General features: G+C 35.8%; 1 protein-coding gene across 2 annotated transcripts; it reads right to left on the bottom strand.

The window, feature by feature from the left end:
• Nucleotides 1–343: 343 nt before the first annotated feature.
• Nucleotides 344–17,115, bottom strand: tbc1d10ab (TBC1 domain family, member 10Ab). Of its 2 annotated transcripts, none has more exons than XM_016247256.1 (10): nt 16,976–17,115; nt 16,226–16,420; nt 9,586–9,682; nt 8,665–8,772; nt 8,483–8,589; nt 8,276–8,390; nt 7,786–7,851; nt 2,742–2,931; nt 1,752–1,906; nt 344–1,343 (listed from the first exon to the last, which is right to left on the bottom strand). In XM_016247256.1, the coding sequence occupies exons 2-10, from the start codon at nt 16,417–16,419 to the stop codon at nt 915–917; spliced, it is 1,461 nt and encodes a 486-aa protein (XP_016102742.1). In that variant the 5' UTR covers nt 16,420; nt 16,976–17,115; the 3' UTR covers nt 344–914. The 2 variants fall into 2 exon arrangements, with proteins under 2 accessions (XP_016102742.1, XP_016102741.1); XM_016247255.1 differs by having other exon boundaries at nt 346–1,343; nt 16,226–16,589.
• Nucleotides 17,116–17,471: the final 356 nt, after the last annotated feature.

The following is a 17,471-nucleotide window of genomic DNA, read 5'->3' as shown; positions in this document are numbered from 1 at the left end:
CTGTCAAACGATTAATCGCATCCAAAATAAAAGTTTTTGTTTACATAATATATGTATACTGTTTATTTATTATGTATATATAAATACATACACATACAGTATATATTTTGAAAATATTTACATGTATATACATTTATATTATATTATATATAAATATAATATATAAACATAAAATTTTTCTAAAATATATACATGCATGTGTTTGTATTTATATATACATAATATACACAGTACACATATATTATGTAAACAAAAACTTTTACGATTAATCATTTGACAGCACTAATTTATATATATATACACTCTAATACATATGTATAACTCATTTATATATAACTAGTATAAACTAGTTACTGTGCATTTAAACATTCAATTTAATACTTTTACAGTAATCTGACGGTTTCATTTATGTATGACTGACAAATATGCATAACACTAAGGCTATTATTTGGTTCGTTTTAAAACTGCAATCTAAATGGATGGAAATTTTAAAAGCAACATCTTAAATGTAGTCCTAAATACTTTTTCATTATTTTAATTTAAAATACAAAAACAGTCATATGTAGTCTCCTGAGGCAGATGGAGGAAATGTCCTCTGCACTCGCTCACATCTGCATCCAGCACAGCTCTTTAACGCTTCATTCGGAGATCTGAGAGTTGGTTTTAGCTATTCGTCCTTAATTTCATTTCCAAACATGCACATACACATATACATATAATCATGTAAACAGTTAAAAACCTCATGATGTAGTTTCACCCAAGGTCTCCTATGTGATTGTGACTCCCATAAGTATGTTTTGGTCCAGTGGTGTCATGTGATCTCCCCTTTGATGCCAAGTCCTGAGAGAGGGAAGGCAGATGTTTCAGCACAGAAAACATTCAGCGGTCAGCACTGGTGTCCCTCTTCCAGCGCTTTACAGGTAGGTGTCGTGTTCGGCGCTACTGAGACTCTGATTAGAGCCCTGCAGGGGCGTGTCTTTCTGCAGGTGCTGTGATTCGCTGGGCGAGAGGATGTCGCTTGGTAATGGCGGGTCGCTGGGTAGCGGGTACGGATTAGGAGGTGGCGAGGTGTTTTTTGTGTCTTTTACCTTCTCCGTTTTTGTCTTTTTAGTTTTTTCCCCTTTCTCCGTCGTGCTCTCGGTGGTCTGTGGTACTTCGACAATGATTGTGGGGTTCTGTTTGAGGTCCTGGCGACTGGGCGGCTCAGCGGCCATGATGGCTTTGGCGCCGTGCATTCTGGGAGGGGATTTACAGTGCAGCTCTCCATGGGTCTCCTTCCAGCGGCGGAGCTGCGAGAGATGCTCCTTCTCTATGTCACGCTCAGACATGGCCAGTTCAATGACCTGAAATGGTGGGCATATATGGTTTTTAAAGGTCAGTAACAATAATAAACCTGTACAAAGTATATTTAATTAACTTCAAGTGAGGATTATTACATGGCAAATCAAATTGTACCGATTAAGACATGCGTCTGCCAAAAGTAACCAGCAGGGGGAGACACAGGCTATGTTTGCTACTGCTGACTACATACTGCACAGTATATAATGTATGCTGCCTACTATTTATACTGATAAGCATGTGAAATAGTATGAAATAAACAATTGCAGTGGTGGTAGTAGTGCTACATTATTATTCAGTGTGTAGCATTTTTTTAGGAAATAAATATGGATGCGTTTCATTATTAATCCATGTTAAAAAATGGTTTGAATTGAAATTGAAGTACAACACATAAGTGTATGTGCGGACGATACCTCTTGCACTAGGAAAGCCTCCTGCATGTATCGTGGCTCAATTGACCTGAGCAGCTCCATGGTCTCATACTGGCCCTGACACGCTTTCAGTTTCTCCTGAGATCCCAGCATGCACTTCAGCAGCACCAGGCCCACACGGAAGATGATCTTCACTCCTGCAACGCACACAGACATGCATGTCCATCAAACAAAGTTAAGGTGCATCTAAGTTAGAAATGTTTGCACTACTTATATATCAGTAAGTTTCATAATTGATTGGCAATACTGCAAAACATATGTATCCTAATTTTTATTTACAATAAGAAAAAAATGGAAGACGACAAGAATAAAAAAGTATTTGTATTTTTTTTTCTTAATTTAACACTTATATACATGTATGTGTGTGTATATATATATATGTATATAATAAAAAGTTTTTAAAAAGTAAGTATGTTTGACTTGCAGTACATGTGAAAATAAAACAAAGCAAAGCCAAAAATAAAGTAAAATAAAAATATTTACCAGGTCATCTTGATGTCCAAAAGCAAGTATATTTAAGTACATTTATTTAATAATTAATTTAAAAAGGCAACAAAAGGAGTATTGGTATTTTCCTTAATTTAACACTTCTTTATTTATTTTTTTAATTCCCTTAATTTACCATAAACTCTTGAACACTGAATAGGCTTAACTATATGGCAAATAGCGATAATAAAATGATATATGTGACGTTTAAAAAGGAAAGCAACAATACATAAGAAGAAAGAAGCACAAATAAATAAATACACATAAACCCCTGAAATTTACTAGGACATCTTAATGTCCAAAAGTAAGCATGTTAAACATTTACACTTCCACTTAGGCATAAAGTTGTTGCACTCTGCAAGTAAAAGTCACAGGTAGTAAGGTGTGAATCCAGTGAGCTGTACATTTTTTCATCTGTGGAGGGGTGAGGTGTCAAGAAAGGACAGCGCAAGCGCAAATCTAATTTGCCTTTAGAGTGAGTCTCACCCTCACAGAAGAACATGTCCCACATGCGCAGGACAGACACCCAGGGCAGCGTCCTGGAGAAGGCACACATGAACCACTCGGTCATGTAGAGGATAGGGTCAATCTTGTATTTCTTCAGATGCCGGTGGGCCACCGGGGACACGCGCTTGAGCAGAGCGAACAGGATCTCACCGTCTAACTGAATGGCCTCCTGTGAAGACAGAGATGAGGAGGAAACAAGATGACAAAGTGAAATCTGTACCACAGTGGATCCATTTCCCTATAACAGCTTTTCATTTGAAAGAGATTCACAAAATGTAAATGATATGTGGTGAATGATTATTTTGCTGATAAGTTCCTATGATCTGACTGACGCTCTTGCAAATACAACTTATTTACATTGATGTGATAAACAAAATTTTCACATGTTTAAAACCGAACCGGTAAGAGGAAACCCCTCAGGCTGAAGAGAGTGAGATTGAGTGATAGAGACAAAGCAAGATCCCGATGTTGGTTTAATCTAATTCACTACTTATCTGCCGCCCACTCTGCTCCTGAAGGTCAGACACAAAAGACCTCACACATAAAGCTGGGATTGCACTGGATTCCCGGTAATGGAAAACATTATGCACTATATATATATATATATATATATATATATATATGTATGAGAGAAAGATTGTTCAGAACAACAGCGGGTTTAGTAATACTTGAGACTGCACTGGTCCATTTGAGAGCGTAATTAGCACCCTAATACACATCCTTATGAAAGCGACAGTTAACCCTGCACACAATAAAATCCTTAAAAATCCTGCTCCACATGACTGGACATTATACATCAAATATGCTGCAATATATTCAATTTTTGTTGTTATTTTACATTTGAATTTTTTTGAAATGCTACAAGTGAATTTAAGCATCACAACATCATAATTTACTGTATGAAAAATGGATATTTTCATATTTGCTACATCCATTATAGATGAGATTTTATGTTGTTTAGCATTTTTAAAGATGAATTTTAAGTGAACATTAGATAACTGTAAAGGTTATTTAAAAGTTAAAAAAAGGGAATTATTATCATAAACAGAAAAAAAACATGCATAATTAAATATATATTATTAGCCGATACAGACAATAGCAACCGATACTGATAAACAAAAAATTGTCTGACATGTAAACTACACAGTCAAAACAAAACAAAACTCTAAATGGACTGATATCAAAATTTGTTAATGAGTCAACTGTGTTGACAACTAGTTTAGTTCGATTCTGTACACACTGAGGAGATTCCTGGGTATAAATCAAGTTCAAGTTCAAGTTCAGTTTTATTTCTAGAGCACATTTAAACACGAAACAAGGCCGACCAAAGTGCTGCACAACATACAATAATATATAACAAGGAGAAAATCAGTAAACAAATAGAAACAATTCAAAATCCATACAAAAACAAAAGCAGATTAAAACAATTCAAAGGCACATATTACTACATGTTAAAAGCCAGAGAGAAAAGATGCATTTTAAGATATGACTTGAACTCAGATATCTATCAAAATGCGCATGACAATCGCATTCGATCAATCGTGCAGCCCTAGCTGAATACTTGCCCTATGTTCTGAGGGACTAAAAACAATCACTTCACTGAATACTTGCCAGTTAAGAAATAAATAAATGACCTTACAATTCGTTTTCAAATCCATATCATTTGAATATCACAACATCGATGTCTGTCAAAAAATAACGTGCACAATACACAGTAGTATTTATGAGAAGCACAGGTCCAGCGAGTACACACTTTTCCTGAAAACCCACACTAGCGGATGTTTTGACAACATCACTTTCCAAGAAGGAGAAAACGATGGCCTGAGTAGCTTTGAACAGGCTGTCTGTCAGAGGTAATAACATACATAACACACGTTGTTCCTCACTATACATGTGCTGGTATTCGGTAATGCAATACACGATAATGAATATGCACGATATTGAATATGCATCGATATACTGAGAATAATTAGTTATTACAAATTATACATAATTTTGAATGCATTTTAGGAACACTTTTGGTCACTGGTCACAATGCACAACACCTATGTATGCTGCATGAAAGATGCGTGCGCACTCTGAAACACGTGAGAGACGCGCTGAATGAAAGCGCAAACTCTGACAGCAAATGGCGCTAAACTGCAGAAAATGCAGCCGTTACCCCGGAAACCCCATAAATAAAGCAGCTGCCCTACTTTCTAAAACGTATTTAAATGATTTAAATAGCCATTCATATTTTTGTATTTCGCTATGGTGTTCATCACAGCGCCAAATACTTAAATATTTAGACTTACCGTATTGGCCAGAATATTCCAGAAGTACCTTTTGGAAAAAGGCTTTTTAAAAACCAAATCTTGTTTTTTTTTCGCAGTAAAACACATTGTGTCTTCAATTATTATCATATTGCATATTTTTCCTATTTTAATTTTTGTTTTGAAAGTATGGTAAAGACTGGTAAAATGTACCAACAATCACATTTAAAAATATACACTTTTTGATACACCATTTAAAAAAAAAAAAAAAAACTGGTAGCCCATCGGAATTAGGACATTTAGGCTATCCATCTAATAGTAGCCTACCAAAATCTTATTAACAGTAGAAGTTCAATCTTACTGTAGTCTTCAAATCTGGGTACTGTCTTACGTTTTAAAATCACAAAGAGAGTGTGGTCCCATCCGGCTAACGTGACAGGCACGACTCATGCAGCTGGACTCGTGATCTTTACAACACGCATTACATTACGTATTTCATGGCACACTCGTTTTATGCGTATTTGGTGCCACCTATTGTGGGTGTATTATTGACATGTCAAAGTCTAGACCCTGAATATAAGACCACCGTGTTTTTTCAGATGTATTTCCAAGAAAAAAAACATCGTCTTATATTCGGGTCAATACAGTAATAGGCTATTTAGTTTTATAATTTTTTTATGTTTTAATCTGGACTACAACATGCCCTAGATATTGTTTGACAGTTTTTTTAATCTTTATTTTTCGGTCACACTTTACATTAGGACTTCATTAGTTAACATAAGTTAATTCAGTTAACATAAACTGCCAATGAAAAATTCTTCTAACATTCATTAATCTTAGGTAATTCCAATATTTAATAACACGTTGTTGTTAAAATCAAAAGTTGCAACTGTATTATTTAATGAGCTAACATGAACTAAGAGTTGTATTTTTTTTTAAAGATTAACTTCTGTAGCAAATGTAGCTATTGCTCATTGTGAATGTTAATGCATTATCTAAGGTTAACTAATGAGGTCTTATTGTAAAGTGATACCTATTGGTATTTATAGTTCTTTTGCACTTTAATATGTGTAAAATGTTTAACTTTATACATTTTTCTGTATAAAAAAAATTGTATCTAAATTTTCAGTTATTTTGTTATAAGAAAAAAATTATTAAACCTGTTATACTGTATTATGACAACACTTTTTTTTAAACTAAATTTCAATATCGTGATAATACCGTATACCGTGATAAAAGCATTGGCAATTAATCGCAACATGAAAATTTGATACCGGCATATCCCTATTCCACTCGTTTAAACTGAATCAGAATAATCAGGGAACTGAGGGAAATACTTCACACAAACTAAAGAAAATAAATGTCGATCCAACTGAAAAACTTTGATGGTAAACAGCGTTCTATGGAAGCCCGTTTCCCCCATTGAATAAAAAAAACACAAAATTGCGACTTTATCTCACGATTCTGACTTTTTTTCCTCGCAATTGCGAGTTTACATCTCGCAATTCTGATTTGATTCTGATTCAGAATTGCGTGATATAAACTCACAATTACGAGAAATTTTTCTTGCAAATGAGTGTTTATATCTCACAATTCTGAGAAAAAAGTAAGAACTGCGAAGAAAATAAATGTCGATCCAACTGAAAAACTTTGATGGTAAACAGCGTTCTATGGAAGCCCGTTTCCCCCATTGAATAAAAAAAACAAAAAAAGGTAATTGCGACTTTATCTCACGAGTCTGACTTTTTTTCCTCGCAATTGCGAGTTTACATCTCGCAATTCTGATTTGATTCTGATTCAGAATTGCGTGATATAAACTCACAATTACGAGAAATTTTTCTTGCAAATGAGTGTTTATATCTCACAATTCTGAGAAAAAAGTAAGAACTGCGAGTTTGTATCATGCAATTCTGAAAAAAAAGTCAGAATTGAGAGATATAAACTTGCAATTACGAGAAAAAAAGTCAGAATTGAGAGATGTAAACTTGCAATTACGAGAAAAAAAGTCAGAATTGTGAGATAGATTAATAAAAAATTGTATTCAGTTGCAGAAATAGGCTTCCATAGCGTTCAACGTGTGGGTTCCTGACAGAAACAGGAAGTTGTGCGGTTTTGACAGACATTTTTTATGCATACATTTTTATTCATATGCTGATGTAATATATATTACTGAACTGGAAATGTGATTTTTATAAAATGTAGTTTAATCACTACCTTCTCAGTTGTCATCAAATTTATTTATCAAATTATCAAAGTTTGATAAAATCTTGTTTAATTTTCCAATAACAGATGATACATGAAAAACCTTTTTAATGTCATTTTTTACATTTTATACCTCTTAGCAGATTTTGACTCTCAAACTGCTTTTTGCATCTAACAAACAAAAGCCATAAAATCCCAAATGAAGTAACTATTGTGCTGCATGAGTCTTGTTGAGACAGGGCACTTCAGGCGCAGTTTAGCTAGATGAGCCTGGTTAATCAGTTCTGCTGAGTTAGACAGGATGTGAAGTACAAGAGGAGCAACCCTTGAAATGTGATCCCTCTGAACAACAGCTCTCTACATCAGCAAATTTCCCTCAGCAGAACAGTGTTGGTGAATGTGATTACAAACGCCTCAGACATCCCACAACAACACGAGAGCATCAGCATATCGTCAGGGATCGATCGTGTGTTTTATCAGGGTGATTGATTGCTCTCGTGTGAATCTGAGGGTTGACAGCATGCAGACAAGAGTTGAATGGATGAGGACTGTGTATTGTCTCCACTCACCAGGCCTGCGCTGTAGTATCCAGGCAGGTACTTCTCACAGATCTGGACCAGACCCCAGAATGCATCCTACCAGAGCATGACCATAAAAGAGTAAAAGACCAGAACAGGGCATGAGTTTAACTTGCTGCTGTACTCAAATAATTAAGTACATTATTAATGAATATATGAATATAATACATTAAAACGCATGCAAAACAACCAATTTCAGATGCAACAAATAATCTGCAAATATTATAATGCATTTTAACTTTGGTTGAAATTATTTATGAAAATATATGGTATTACAACATGCATTATGAATGTATTTATAATGCATTATATATAAAGGCTTCAAATAAAGTGTTGCCAATAGTTCTAGTGTTTTATTCGAAGACATAACACAGGTATAATAGATAACCGTATAAATCAATAAATAATTTATGAGATGCATTCAAAACCACAACAAGGACCATCTGCCAAAGACGAGCACAATAATGGACTGCAGACTGACCTCAGCAGGCATGTGCATGAGCAGCACTGCGGCTATAGGAGCTTGAGCCTGACAGTAACCCTCCTCTGGTCTGTGCAGCGTGTACGCCTTCAGCACCCGGAACAGATCCTGCTGCCTGCACAGTGCACACACACATGACTAACTTATGTAACAGAAGCAATGGGGTTCAAATGGAGAGGCCCGCAGGTGAAGAGAGGGCTGACTTACCCGTGGCCTCCTCGAGCTACGAACATCTCGTGGAATGGAAACTGTCTGTGGAGGTCTTTCTCTATCACATCCAGCCATTTAGGATCTCCAGGCTGACTGTCCAACTCCTGCCACATAAAGACACAAAGTCAAGCTTATTTATATAGCACTTTAAACAATACAGACTGTTCAAATGGACAAACCTGAAATTTTCCCTGATTCTGTTCTCTCTTCACTTTCCCACCAGAGAGATAAAGCCACGCACGACCTCGGAGTGATGGAGGGATGCCCTTCTGACAGCGCAACTTCACCTTCAGAGAGAGACACTGAGCTTGTACACTTGCATATTAGGATGAACTATGACATTTTGTCTTAATGTAAGTATTAAATGAAACCGAGCACTTGCATTCACAAACCAAGTTTATACTTTTGTGTGAGAGTGACGCAAACGACCACCAACACTAGAGGACTCTAGAGTTCATTTAGAGTGCTTGCATAATTCACTACTTCTCAAGAAATAAGGGATAAAAGTGTATTTCATTTCTATTTTTGCTTAATCGGATGGTAAAATGTGACTGGAATAATTATGGCTATCGCAAATAATCACGACAGGCCGTGTTGAGCAGAATTACAGTAATTATGCATGAGCTGCTGATGTGGCATCTAGCTGCTGTTAACTTGAGAAATGACTAACTCTGTTTTGTCTGCAAGGTTTGTCATTGGAGAGAAATTCAGAATCAAGAGAATCATAAACTCGAATTATAAAAGCAAACGGTAAAAGGACATTTAACATTCTTGTAGAGACAACATTTACGACAAACATGGGTTTTTAAATGGCTGATGTCTAAAGCACATGGGTGGCCAAAGGTCAGTATAAATAATATAATAAGGAGGTCTGTGGGTGGATATTTTGTGTGGGTCTGATCACATCTTTATCTGATTCTATTAAAAAGTTTGTGACTTTGGAAGCACACGATGTGAGCTGTGCAGTCAAATTCCTAAGATAACATCATGTTGTTGCTGAGCGTTTTATGAACTTTAAAACATTCGCTAAGGAATTTGAGCTATTCAAGAACAAAAATAAAACCTGTGGATAAACACAGGTCTGTTTGTCAGCGACCAACCTTCTTGTGTTTTTTGGCCATCCACTTGTCCCAACTGTTAAGCATATCCAGCCATTTGGCTTCTCTCTGCCGGAGCACGTCTGGAGGAATATCAGCACTGCATTGAGAGAGAACAAAGAGAGATTAGATCATTTATCTGATATAATATGCATGCAAGCACACCCACACATTCAAAATCACACGTTAGCAAATATAGGGTTGGGAACCGAGAACTGGTTCTTGTTCAGAACAGATGTTCATGACATTCTGTTCTCTTAGCGGTAATGGCTCATCTGCACTTTTAAAAAATACTCAGAAAGTGTTTTCTGGAACACCATCCAGCAACAGAGCATGGCTGTCACCGAATCGACAAAGTTGATTGAATAAGCCTAATAACTCACTCCCTCACTGAACTGGCCCAGAGGGCTTGGTTGCTTTCATCGTGCCCCACTTGATTTGAAAAGAGAAACCCGTTACCGTGTTATGTGTAGTAGTCAAATATTCATACCTTAAAGATGTACAGAAAATACCTGGAAACAGAATCAAATATAACATTAATGGAATCAGTGAAACTGGATCAAAAATGTTAATTTTCTTTTGATTCTCATCTCTATACATTTAGAAGCACATCCTTATATATGTATAAACTCATCCCCATATTATCAAAAATGGGGGTTTATTAAGGAGGTGTTTACATGACGCCATTTTCAACTAAAAATGAAAATGCACTAACTAATGCATTTTGGCTGTTCATTTACACAACAAAGCCATTTTGGGGGCCTGAAAATCCAAACTTTTGAAAGCGGTGGCGTCATACGGGTGCATGTTACATGTTACAAGTCTAAAGGTATTTGTACGTGCACAGACGGGTATTGTTTTTATACCAGTGACATCGCCATCTACTGGCCTGGCATGAATAACAGTATTTTTAGACGTTTTTGCGGAGTAGTGTGAACAGGAATCACTTTGACAATGTGGTCGTCTGTACTGTACACAAAACTTTTAAAAAGCACAAAGGAAAAACTTTGCTGTTTTTAGTACCATCATTGTCATGTAAACATACTATTAGAAATGTATCCCTATATATTAATAAACTCATCCCTGTATCTTTACAATTTCATCCCTATTTAGCTCCAAACTAATCCTTTCATATTTACAAATTCCTTCCTACTTACTGAAGAATAAATCCTTGGCATTTACATATTCATCTCTAATAATTTATAAACTCACGTCAATTTATTTACAAATCAATCCTTATATAAATAATACATTTACAAACTCAACCCTATATATTTAGAAACTCATCCCTATACATGGAGAAGCTCGACAGCTCTTGACCTGATATGTCCACGCCAGAGGCAAGGCACTGTTTGAAAAGAATAACGTGGGTGTCAAATTATTTCAATTGAATCGGAGTACTGTAGGAGTCATCATATGTTCACAGCAGGTTCTTCAGAGGGAAATCCAAAACACAAGCTGCTTTCCACTGTAGAACAAATATCACCTGTTTTCAACTAGCCTACTACCGTCATGTTTAGCAACTTAGTAACAGTGCCTTCAAATGTATTACTTGGTTGCACAACCATAAAAAGTGATGTTAATGTGGGATGACTGTTTATAAGAACGTTTTGGACAGAGTGGGGGAGATCACTGGGGAAAGCCGTGTTTCTGGGAATCTTTCTGAACTTGTGTCCTGTCTGATTAAGTGACCCCAGCGCCTCGGCCTGAAAGGCTTTTCATTACATCCAGCTGACAGACACACCCTTAATATGTAATTGAGTGCATTTATATCAGATTAGAGAAAAAAAAACAATAAATAAAAATAAAAACACGAAAAGAGATGACAGAGATTTAAAGTAATTGTTAAAAGAAAAAAAAAAAAGTAACTTTAGCTCAGAAAACATTAATGCTTGTCTTTGCATAACCTGCCATAGGGTTGGAGCCTGTTAAATACCTTAACCTCAAAAAGAGCATTAGCAACAGCACTTCTAATGGCTCTGGTCCTGCTTCTGTGCTTTATAACTGTAGTGGTCGGTGGGAGGTGGACTGACTCATGTCAGAGAAGTTGCAACTTATTAAGCAATGAAGAATATTTTAACAGTCCCATTCTTCATCAAATGGGACAAGATAAGTATATAATAAACACAGATTACACAATTATTACTCAATGGCATGATGCAGAATTTTTTGGGGGTCTGCTCTGTTTTATTCAAAAATAAATCAGAAAGGTATTTTGGCACTGTTATTTCTTAGCTTATAAATTAATAAATCAAGATATTTATAAAAACTACTTTTTACCTTGAAATTTGTTTAAAAAAAATACTGCTTAAAATGTGTACACATTAATTTAATTTGTAAGGGAAATATGTTATTACTTTTTATTTAATGGTTACACCAATTGACATTTGTGACCCTGGACCACAAAACCAGTCATAAGTAGCACGGACATATTTGTAGCAATAGCAAACAATACATTGTATGGGTCCAAATTATCAATTTTTCTTTTATGCCAAAATAATTAGGATATTAAGTAAAGATCATGTTCCATGAAGATATTTTGTAAATTTCCTACCGTAAATATATCAAAACTTAATTTTGGATTAGTAATATGCATTGCTAACAACTTCATTTGGACAACTTTAAAGGTTATTTTCTCAATATTTTGATTTTTTTTTTTTTTTTTGCACCCTCAGATTCCAGATTTTCAAAATAGTTGTATCTCGGCCAAATATTGTCCTCTCCTAACAAACATAAAACAAAGGAAAGCTGATTTATTCAGCATTCAGATGATGTATAAATCTCAATTTAAAAAAAAAAAAGACCCTTATGACTGGTTTTGTGGTCCAGGGTCACATTCAATTTAAACTTTTCTTGAAAATAGTATAGAAGTTTTTCAAAATCATATGGAATTAACAAATAAAAAAAGACTAAATTTATAAGAATGTGGCACAGATTTTGAAACACTTTTTCCTTTTCTGTATTACAGACACTTGTCGCTTATGATGGAGGAAATGGATGATTATTATGGATGAAAAGCATGTTATGAAACAAATAATGGTATCCCTGAGATACCAAGGGATCCAATAAACTCCTGGCAAAAGGTCAGTAACAGGACAGGTTGCGTAAACCCTGATGGCTCACGCAGACACTCGGTCTTGAAATGGACAGCAAATATACTCACACACATGCAGTGTGTACACAGATTACGCAGTCCAGATTGGATTATCGTCAGCGATCAGATTACAGATGATTGCGGTGGTTTAGATCTATGGAAAAGAAGCAAAGCCTGCCGTTCGCCTGTTTACTTTTCCTGTGTACACCAGTCGAGCAAATTATGTGATGCTGAAAACACAGATTCAGTTGAATGGAGTTGAATGGAGACTGGAGGATGGGCTCATGAAGTACAAGGAATTGTCTCATGGAAAGAGTTGAGGGCCCTTTGACCCTACAAGTATCATACAAGTACTCAAAAAGTGTTTCCTTTCACCCTATAGAAACGTTCTTCAGACCAGTTAGTAGAAGAGGAAAACAGGAAGCACATGACTGCCAAAAAAATCCCTTTGCTCTCTTTCCTTGACTGTTCCCTTCCCAGGTGCTCACTAACACATAGCTAAGGCCAAGCAGACAGACAATCTCTGACTGGCAAAATAAGAACTGAAACTGTCAATGTTAATATATTATATAGATAGTTCAGACCAGACTATAATATTCTGATTGGATGAGTCACATTCAGAGCGAAAAACCATCCAAAAACAATTTATGGCCACAGATTCCAGTCAGTATGAATGGAAAAGCTCCTCTCAGAGCACATCAGAAGATCCAAACACAAATAAAAATATGTTATGTGCGTTCCAAACATGAACCGGTGCACTAAAATGCTCCCCAGAGGCTTGGCGCTTGGTTTCATCTCCATGGCAGTAATAAACAAATGGAGGGAAACAAAAGCCAAACAGTGAAATGTCATAAGTGAGTCAATAACTCTCTATAGAGAAGTGCAATTGTCATTGTCAACTGTGCAGACAAACTGTCCTTGCAGCATGAGCACAGCCCTCTTTCTCCAACAGCCTTTAATGTCATTAAGTATGAATGATTTTTGTGTCATGATGGTTCACAGTAATGACAGAATCCTCAAAGACCTCTTTTATACGATATTGGAGGGGAAAGAGAGAAGAAAATGGTATTTTCCAATAAAAATGCACAGAATTTTTCCAAGAGACAAAGCCAAAACGAATGCAGTCCATTTCTTATAGCCAAGATGGAGCATCAGTGGATTTCTGAAGAATGAATTTTAATATGATAAACAGGAGTTAAAAGTACTATGCTTAAATGTGTTTGGGGGCAGTATGATTTTTTCCATGTTTTTGAAAGCAGTTTCTTCTGCTCTCCAAGGCTGCATTTATTTAATAAAAAATACAGTAAAAACAGTAATATTGTGAAATATTATTTAACTTCCAAATAACTCTTTTTTTATTTGAATATATTGTAAAACGTAATTTATTTCTGTGATGCAAAGCTGAATTTTAAGCATCATTACTCCAGCCTTCAGGGTCACAAGATCCTTCAGAAATCATTCTAATATGCTGATTTGCTTCTGAAGAAACATTTCTGATTATTATCAATACTGAAAACAATTGTGCTGCAGAATATTTTCCAGGATTCTTTGATGAATAGACAAAACAGAAAGAATAGAACATTTTAAACTGAGGGCATTTCTTAAGTAGATGTGTATTCTGATAAAATATTTTTTGCCAAGTAATATGTAAATTGCAAGTATTTCATTGTATTATACAAGATGTGTTACATGCCAAAACATTACATAAGTGAAGACACAAGGATGTGCATACATTTTGGAGTTTCTGTGCCTGCTAATACTCATTAGACTGCATGGCTTGGAAGATGATTTGATTTTTATTTATTTTTTTATCAGCAATTAAAACTATTTAGATGCCGGCCTGCCACACTAATGCTTGTCGAATGAACAATGAGTCACTGAGCGGTTTCATTTCAAAACTGAAAACACTTGCAGGGAGGTTCTGCCAAAACAACTCAATGAGCAATTCTGAGTGCTAAAGGGAGTTCACAGCATGAGGGGAAACTCCTGCTCGAGTCTAAATGAGAGACTGGAAAGAAACACACTGTTGTACAGGGAATAAGAGATATTCTTCATGTGAACTGTAGAGGACAGATGTGCCTTTCTGCGATTACTTCAACAGCAGATTAATCTGATCAGTGCCTGGTTGCTTGGCCAAACAGAACTGCATTGTCCAGAGTCATTAGAGACACTCATGTAAGTCAATGCAAAACAGACAAGTGTTTATAGCTGCAGAAGAGGATGCAGCAGGCGATTTACAGGATCATCTAGAAAAAAAATAATAATTTGGCATGAACATTAGTTTGTACAATATATGCAGGCTTAAGACCAATACAATACATGTCAAAAGACTTTTTTTTTTTTTATAAATTCATACTTTTATTCAGCAAGGATGCATTACATTGTTCAAAAGTGACAAGAAATCGATCATGTTATAAGATATTTCTTCTATTTCTGATAAATGATTTACTTAGAATGTAATAGATCGTTTTCTATCAAAGAATCCTGAAAAAAAGTATTACCATTTTTACAAAAATGTTAAGCAGCACAACTGTTTTCAACATTAATAATAATCAGAAATATTTCTTGTGCAGCAAATTAGAATGATTTCTGAAGGATCATGTGACGCTGAAGACTGGAGTAATGAAACAGAAATAAATTACATTTTAAACTATATTCACATAGAAAACAATTACTTTAATGTATTATTTCACAATTTTACCTTTTTTTTTTATCAGATAAATGCAGACTTGGTGAGCAGAAGAGACCTCTTTCAAAAACATTTTTTTAAATTGTACCGTATATGTATATATGTCCAAAAGCTCTGTAGGGAAACATATTACACTTTGCGATTAAAAAAAATAAGTAAAAAAAAATCTAAACATTAACTGTTTTTTTAACTCAATAATTCAGTCCTTATTTATTCTGAGTTACTAAAATTTGATTTCACTGCTTTTCAAAAAGTGCCAGGAAAGGGAAAGCAAATGATACCAAACAGACAGAGCTTAAAATATTATATAACAACATCCTGTCCGGTCTTACATGGATGGAGGAATGTGAGCTGAGCAAGCACTTCTCAAAGCTAGTCAGATTAGAAGAACTCAGCAAGAGCAACCACTGGGGACTTCAGTGGTGTTATAGACCTGTCAACTCATCTGCGCTCACATGGACAAGAACGAAGTCCTGCAGGACAGACTGTCCTCAAAAACAATTCAGAGTCCACTTAATGAAAACACTCATGAAGGTGTGAAGAAGTGACAACCTCCAATAAGGCATAGCAACAAAAAAAAACAGCATGCTTCACAGTAACTTTCATGAGTAAGTCATTACATAATGCTTAATCAGTAGCTCAAGGGCATTTTAATGTTTATGCAAACGTTTCACATTTATAACTGTTGTTCATGATGAGTATTACATAATGCAATAATATCTGTTAAAGTTATGAATGAAAGTTATTATAAAGTTACTAATAAACTCATAGCTATTCTAAATCACCGGTTTCTATAGTATACCCCGTTTTTAATGGTTTAGTGTCTTTCTTTTACCTCCATAAATGTAAATGCCACTTACTTTTCTCCTGCGCTTTGTTGAGCTCCTCCTATGAATCCGTACTTGTCTGTCTGGGTCTCCGTGTTGGCGAAGCCGTTGAGCTCAGAGTCTGTGCCCAGAGAAGAGCTCTCGTGCCCGGCCAGACTCTCCACCGCGCCCCGCTGACTCCTGCGGTCCTTCCACTGCACTCCGTTACCCGACTGAAGCTTAGCCATGCTGAATATGAGCCCCAAACGCGATGAATTCCCTTGCGTGTGGCCCAAGCGAGATTAAAGTGTGTTTTGACACACACAGAGAGTGTATTCCCTCCTGTCGACCGCCTCAAACTATCGACACGCTGAGATTCGAGCCTCACAGCCTCCAGTGATATAACGATACGCCATATCTGATGGTAACGACATTAACGTGAAGTAAAGCTCGGGTTTAGATGACCCTGACAGGCCATTGTGGATGTTTACTAGCTAACATACACTTACAAACGACAGCTTGACAGAAGACACACACACATATATAAAGACATAATATAAATAAATGCATTAAATTAGCGTAGCCAATTAATATTACCCCTCAATCTGAAAAAAAATAAAATATTTAGCGCTTGACTGGTAATTTATTATGGATCAAACTAAATGAAACTCGACGACTTGTTGGTCTTCTGACAAATTCTGTCAAACAAACCACAATGGGAAGAGTTATAAGCTAACATGCTAACCCGTCGTAAAAAGCGCAGCTTGACAACTCTCCGTATAAACGAATAAAACTCGGACTCACTGTGTTGTAAAGTCAGCATTTGTGTCATGTTTCTGCCGCCATCGTTTTAATCTTATTTCATATAATCTGTGTTTACGAGCGCTTGTTTGTTTGTGACTGACTGGCTGGCTCGTGCTAAAGTGGCAGCCGCGAGGTTTAAGGAGGCGTGGCTGATTATGCGCAGTACAGCGCGTGCTACATTTATTTATTTTTATTTTATTATTATTATTATTATTATTTAGTTCCATCGCATATAAATACAAGGCAGACATAAAGCAATGTCGTACAGTTTAAAGCATGTAAAACAGAATAACAACAACAAAACCTAAAATGAACATAAACATAATAATAATAAAATACCAGGACAAAAAAAGTGTTATAGCGCGTGTCTACAATGCAGTATTATTTACATCACCTTAAGATTACAACAATAAACTGTAATATTTTATCAGTAAGAGCATAACGTTTTTGACATGCATATTTTACGGCGTTTTTGGTGCGTCAGGAACAGCAGTTT

The sequence above is a fragment of the Sinocyclocheilus grahami genome, unplaced genomic scaffold (assembly GCF_001515645.1).
Source record: "Sinocyclocheilus grahami isolate Dianchi unplaced genomic scaffold, SAMN03320097.WGS_v1.1 scaffold828.1, whole genome shotgun sequence".
In the NCBI taxonomy this organism is placed as follows: Eukaryota; Metazoa; Chordata; class Actinopteri; order Cypriniformes; family Cyprinidae; genus Sinocyclocheilus; species Sinocyclocheilus grahami.
The sequence above is the reverse complement of the archived record's forward strand: the minus strand, read 5'-3'. Positions and strand labels throughout refer to the sequence as shown.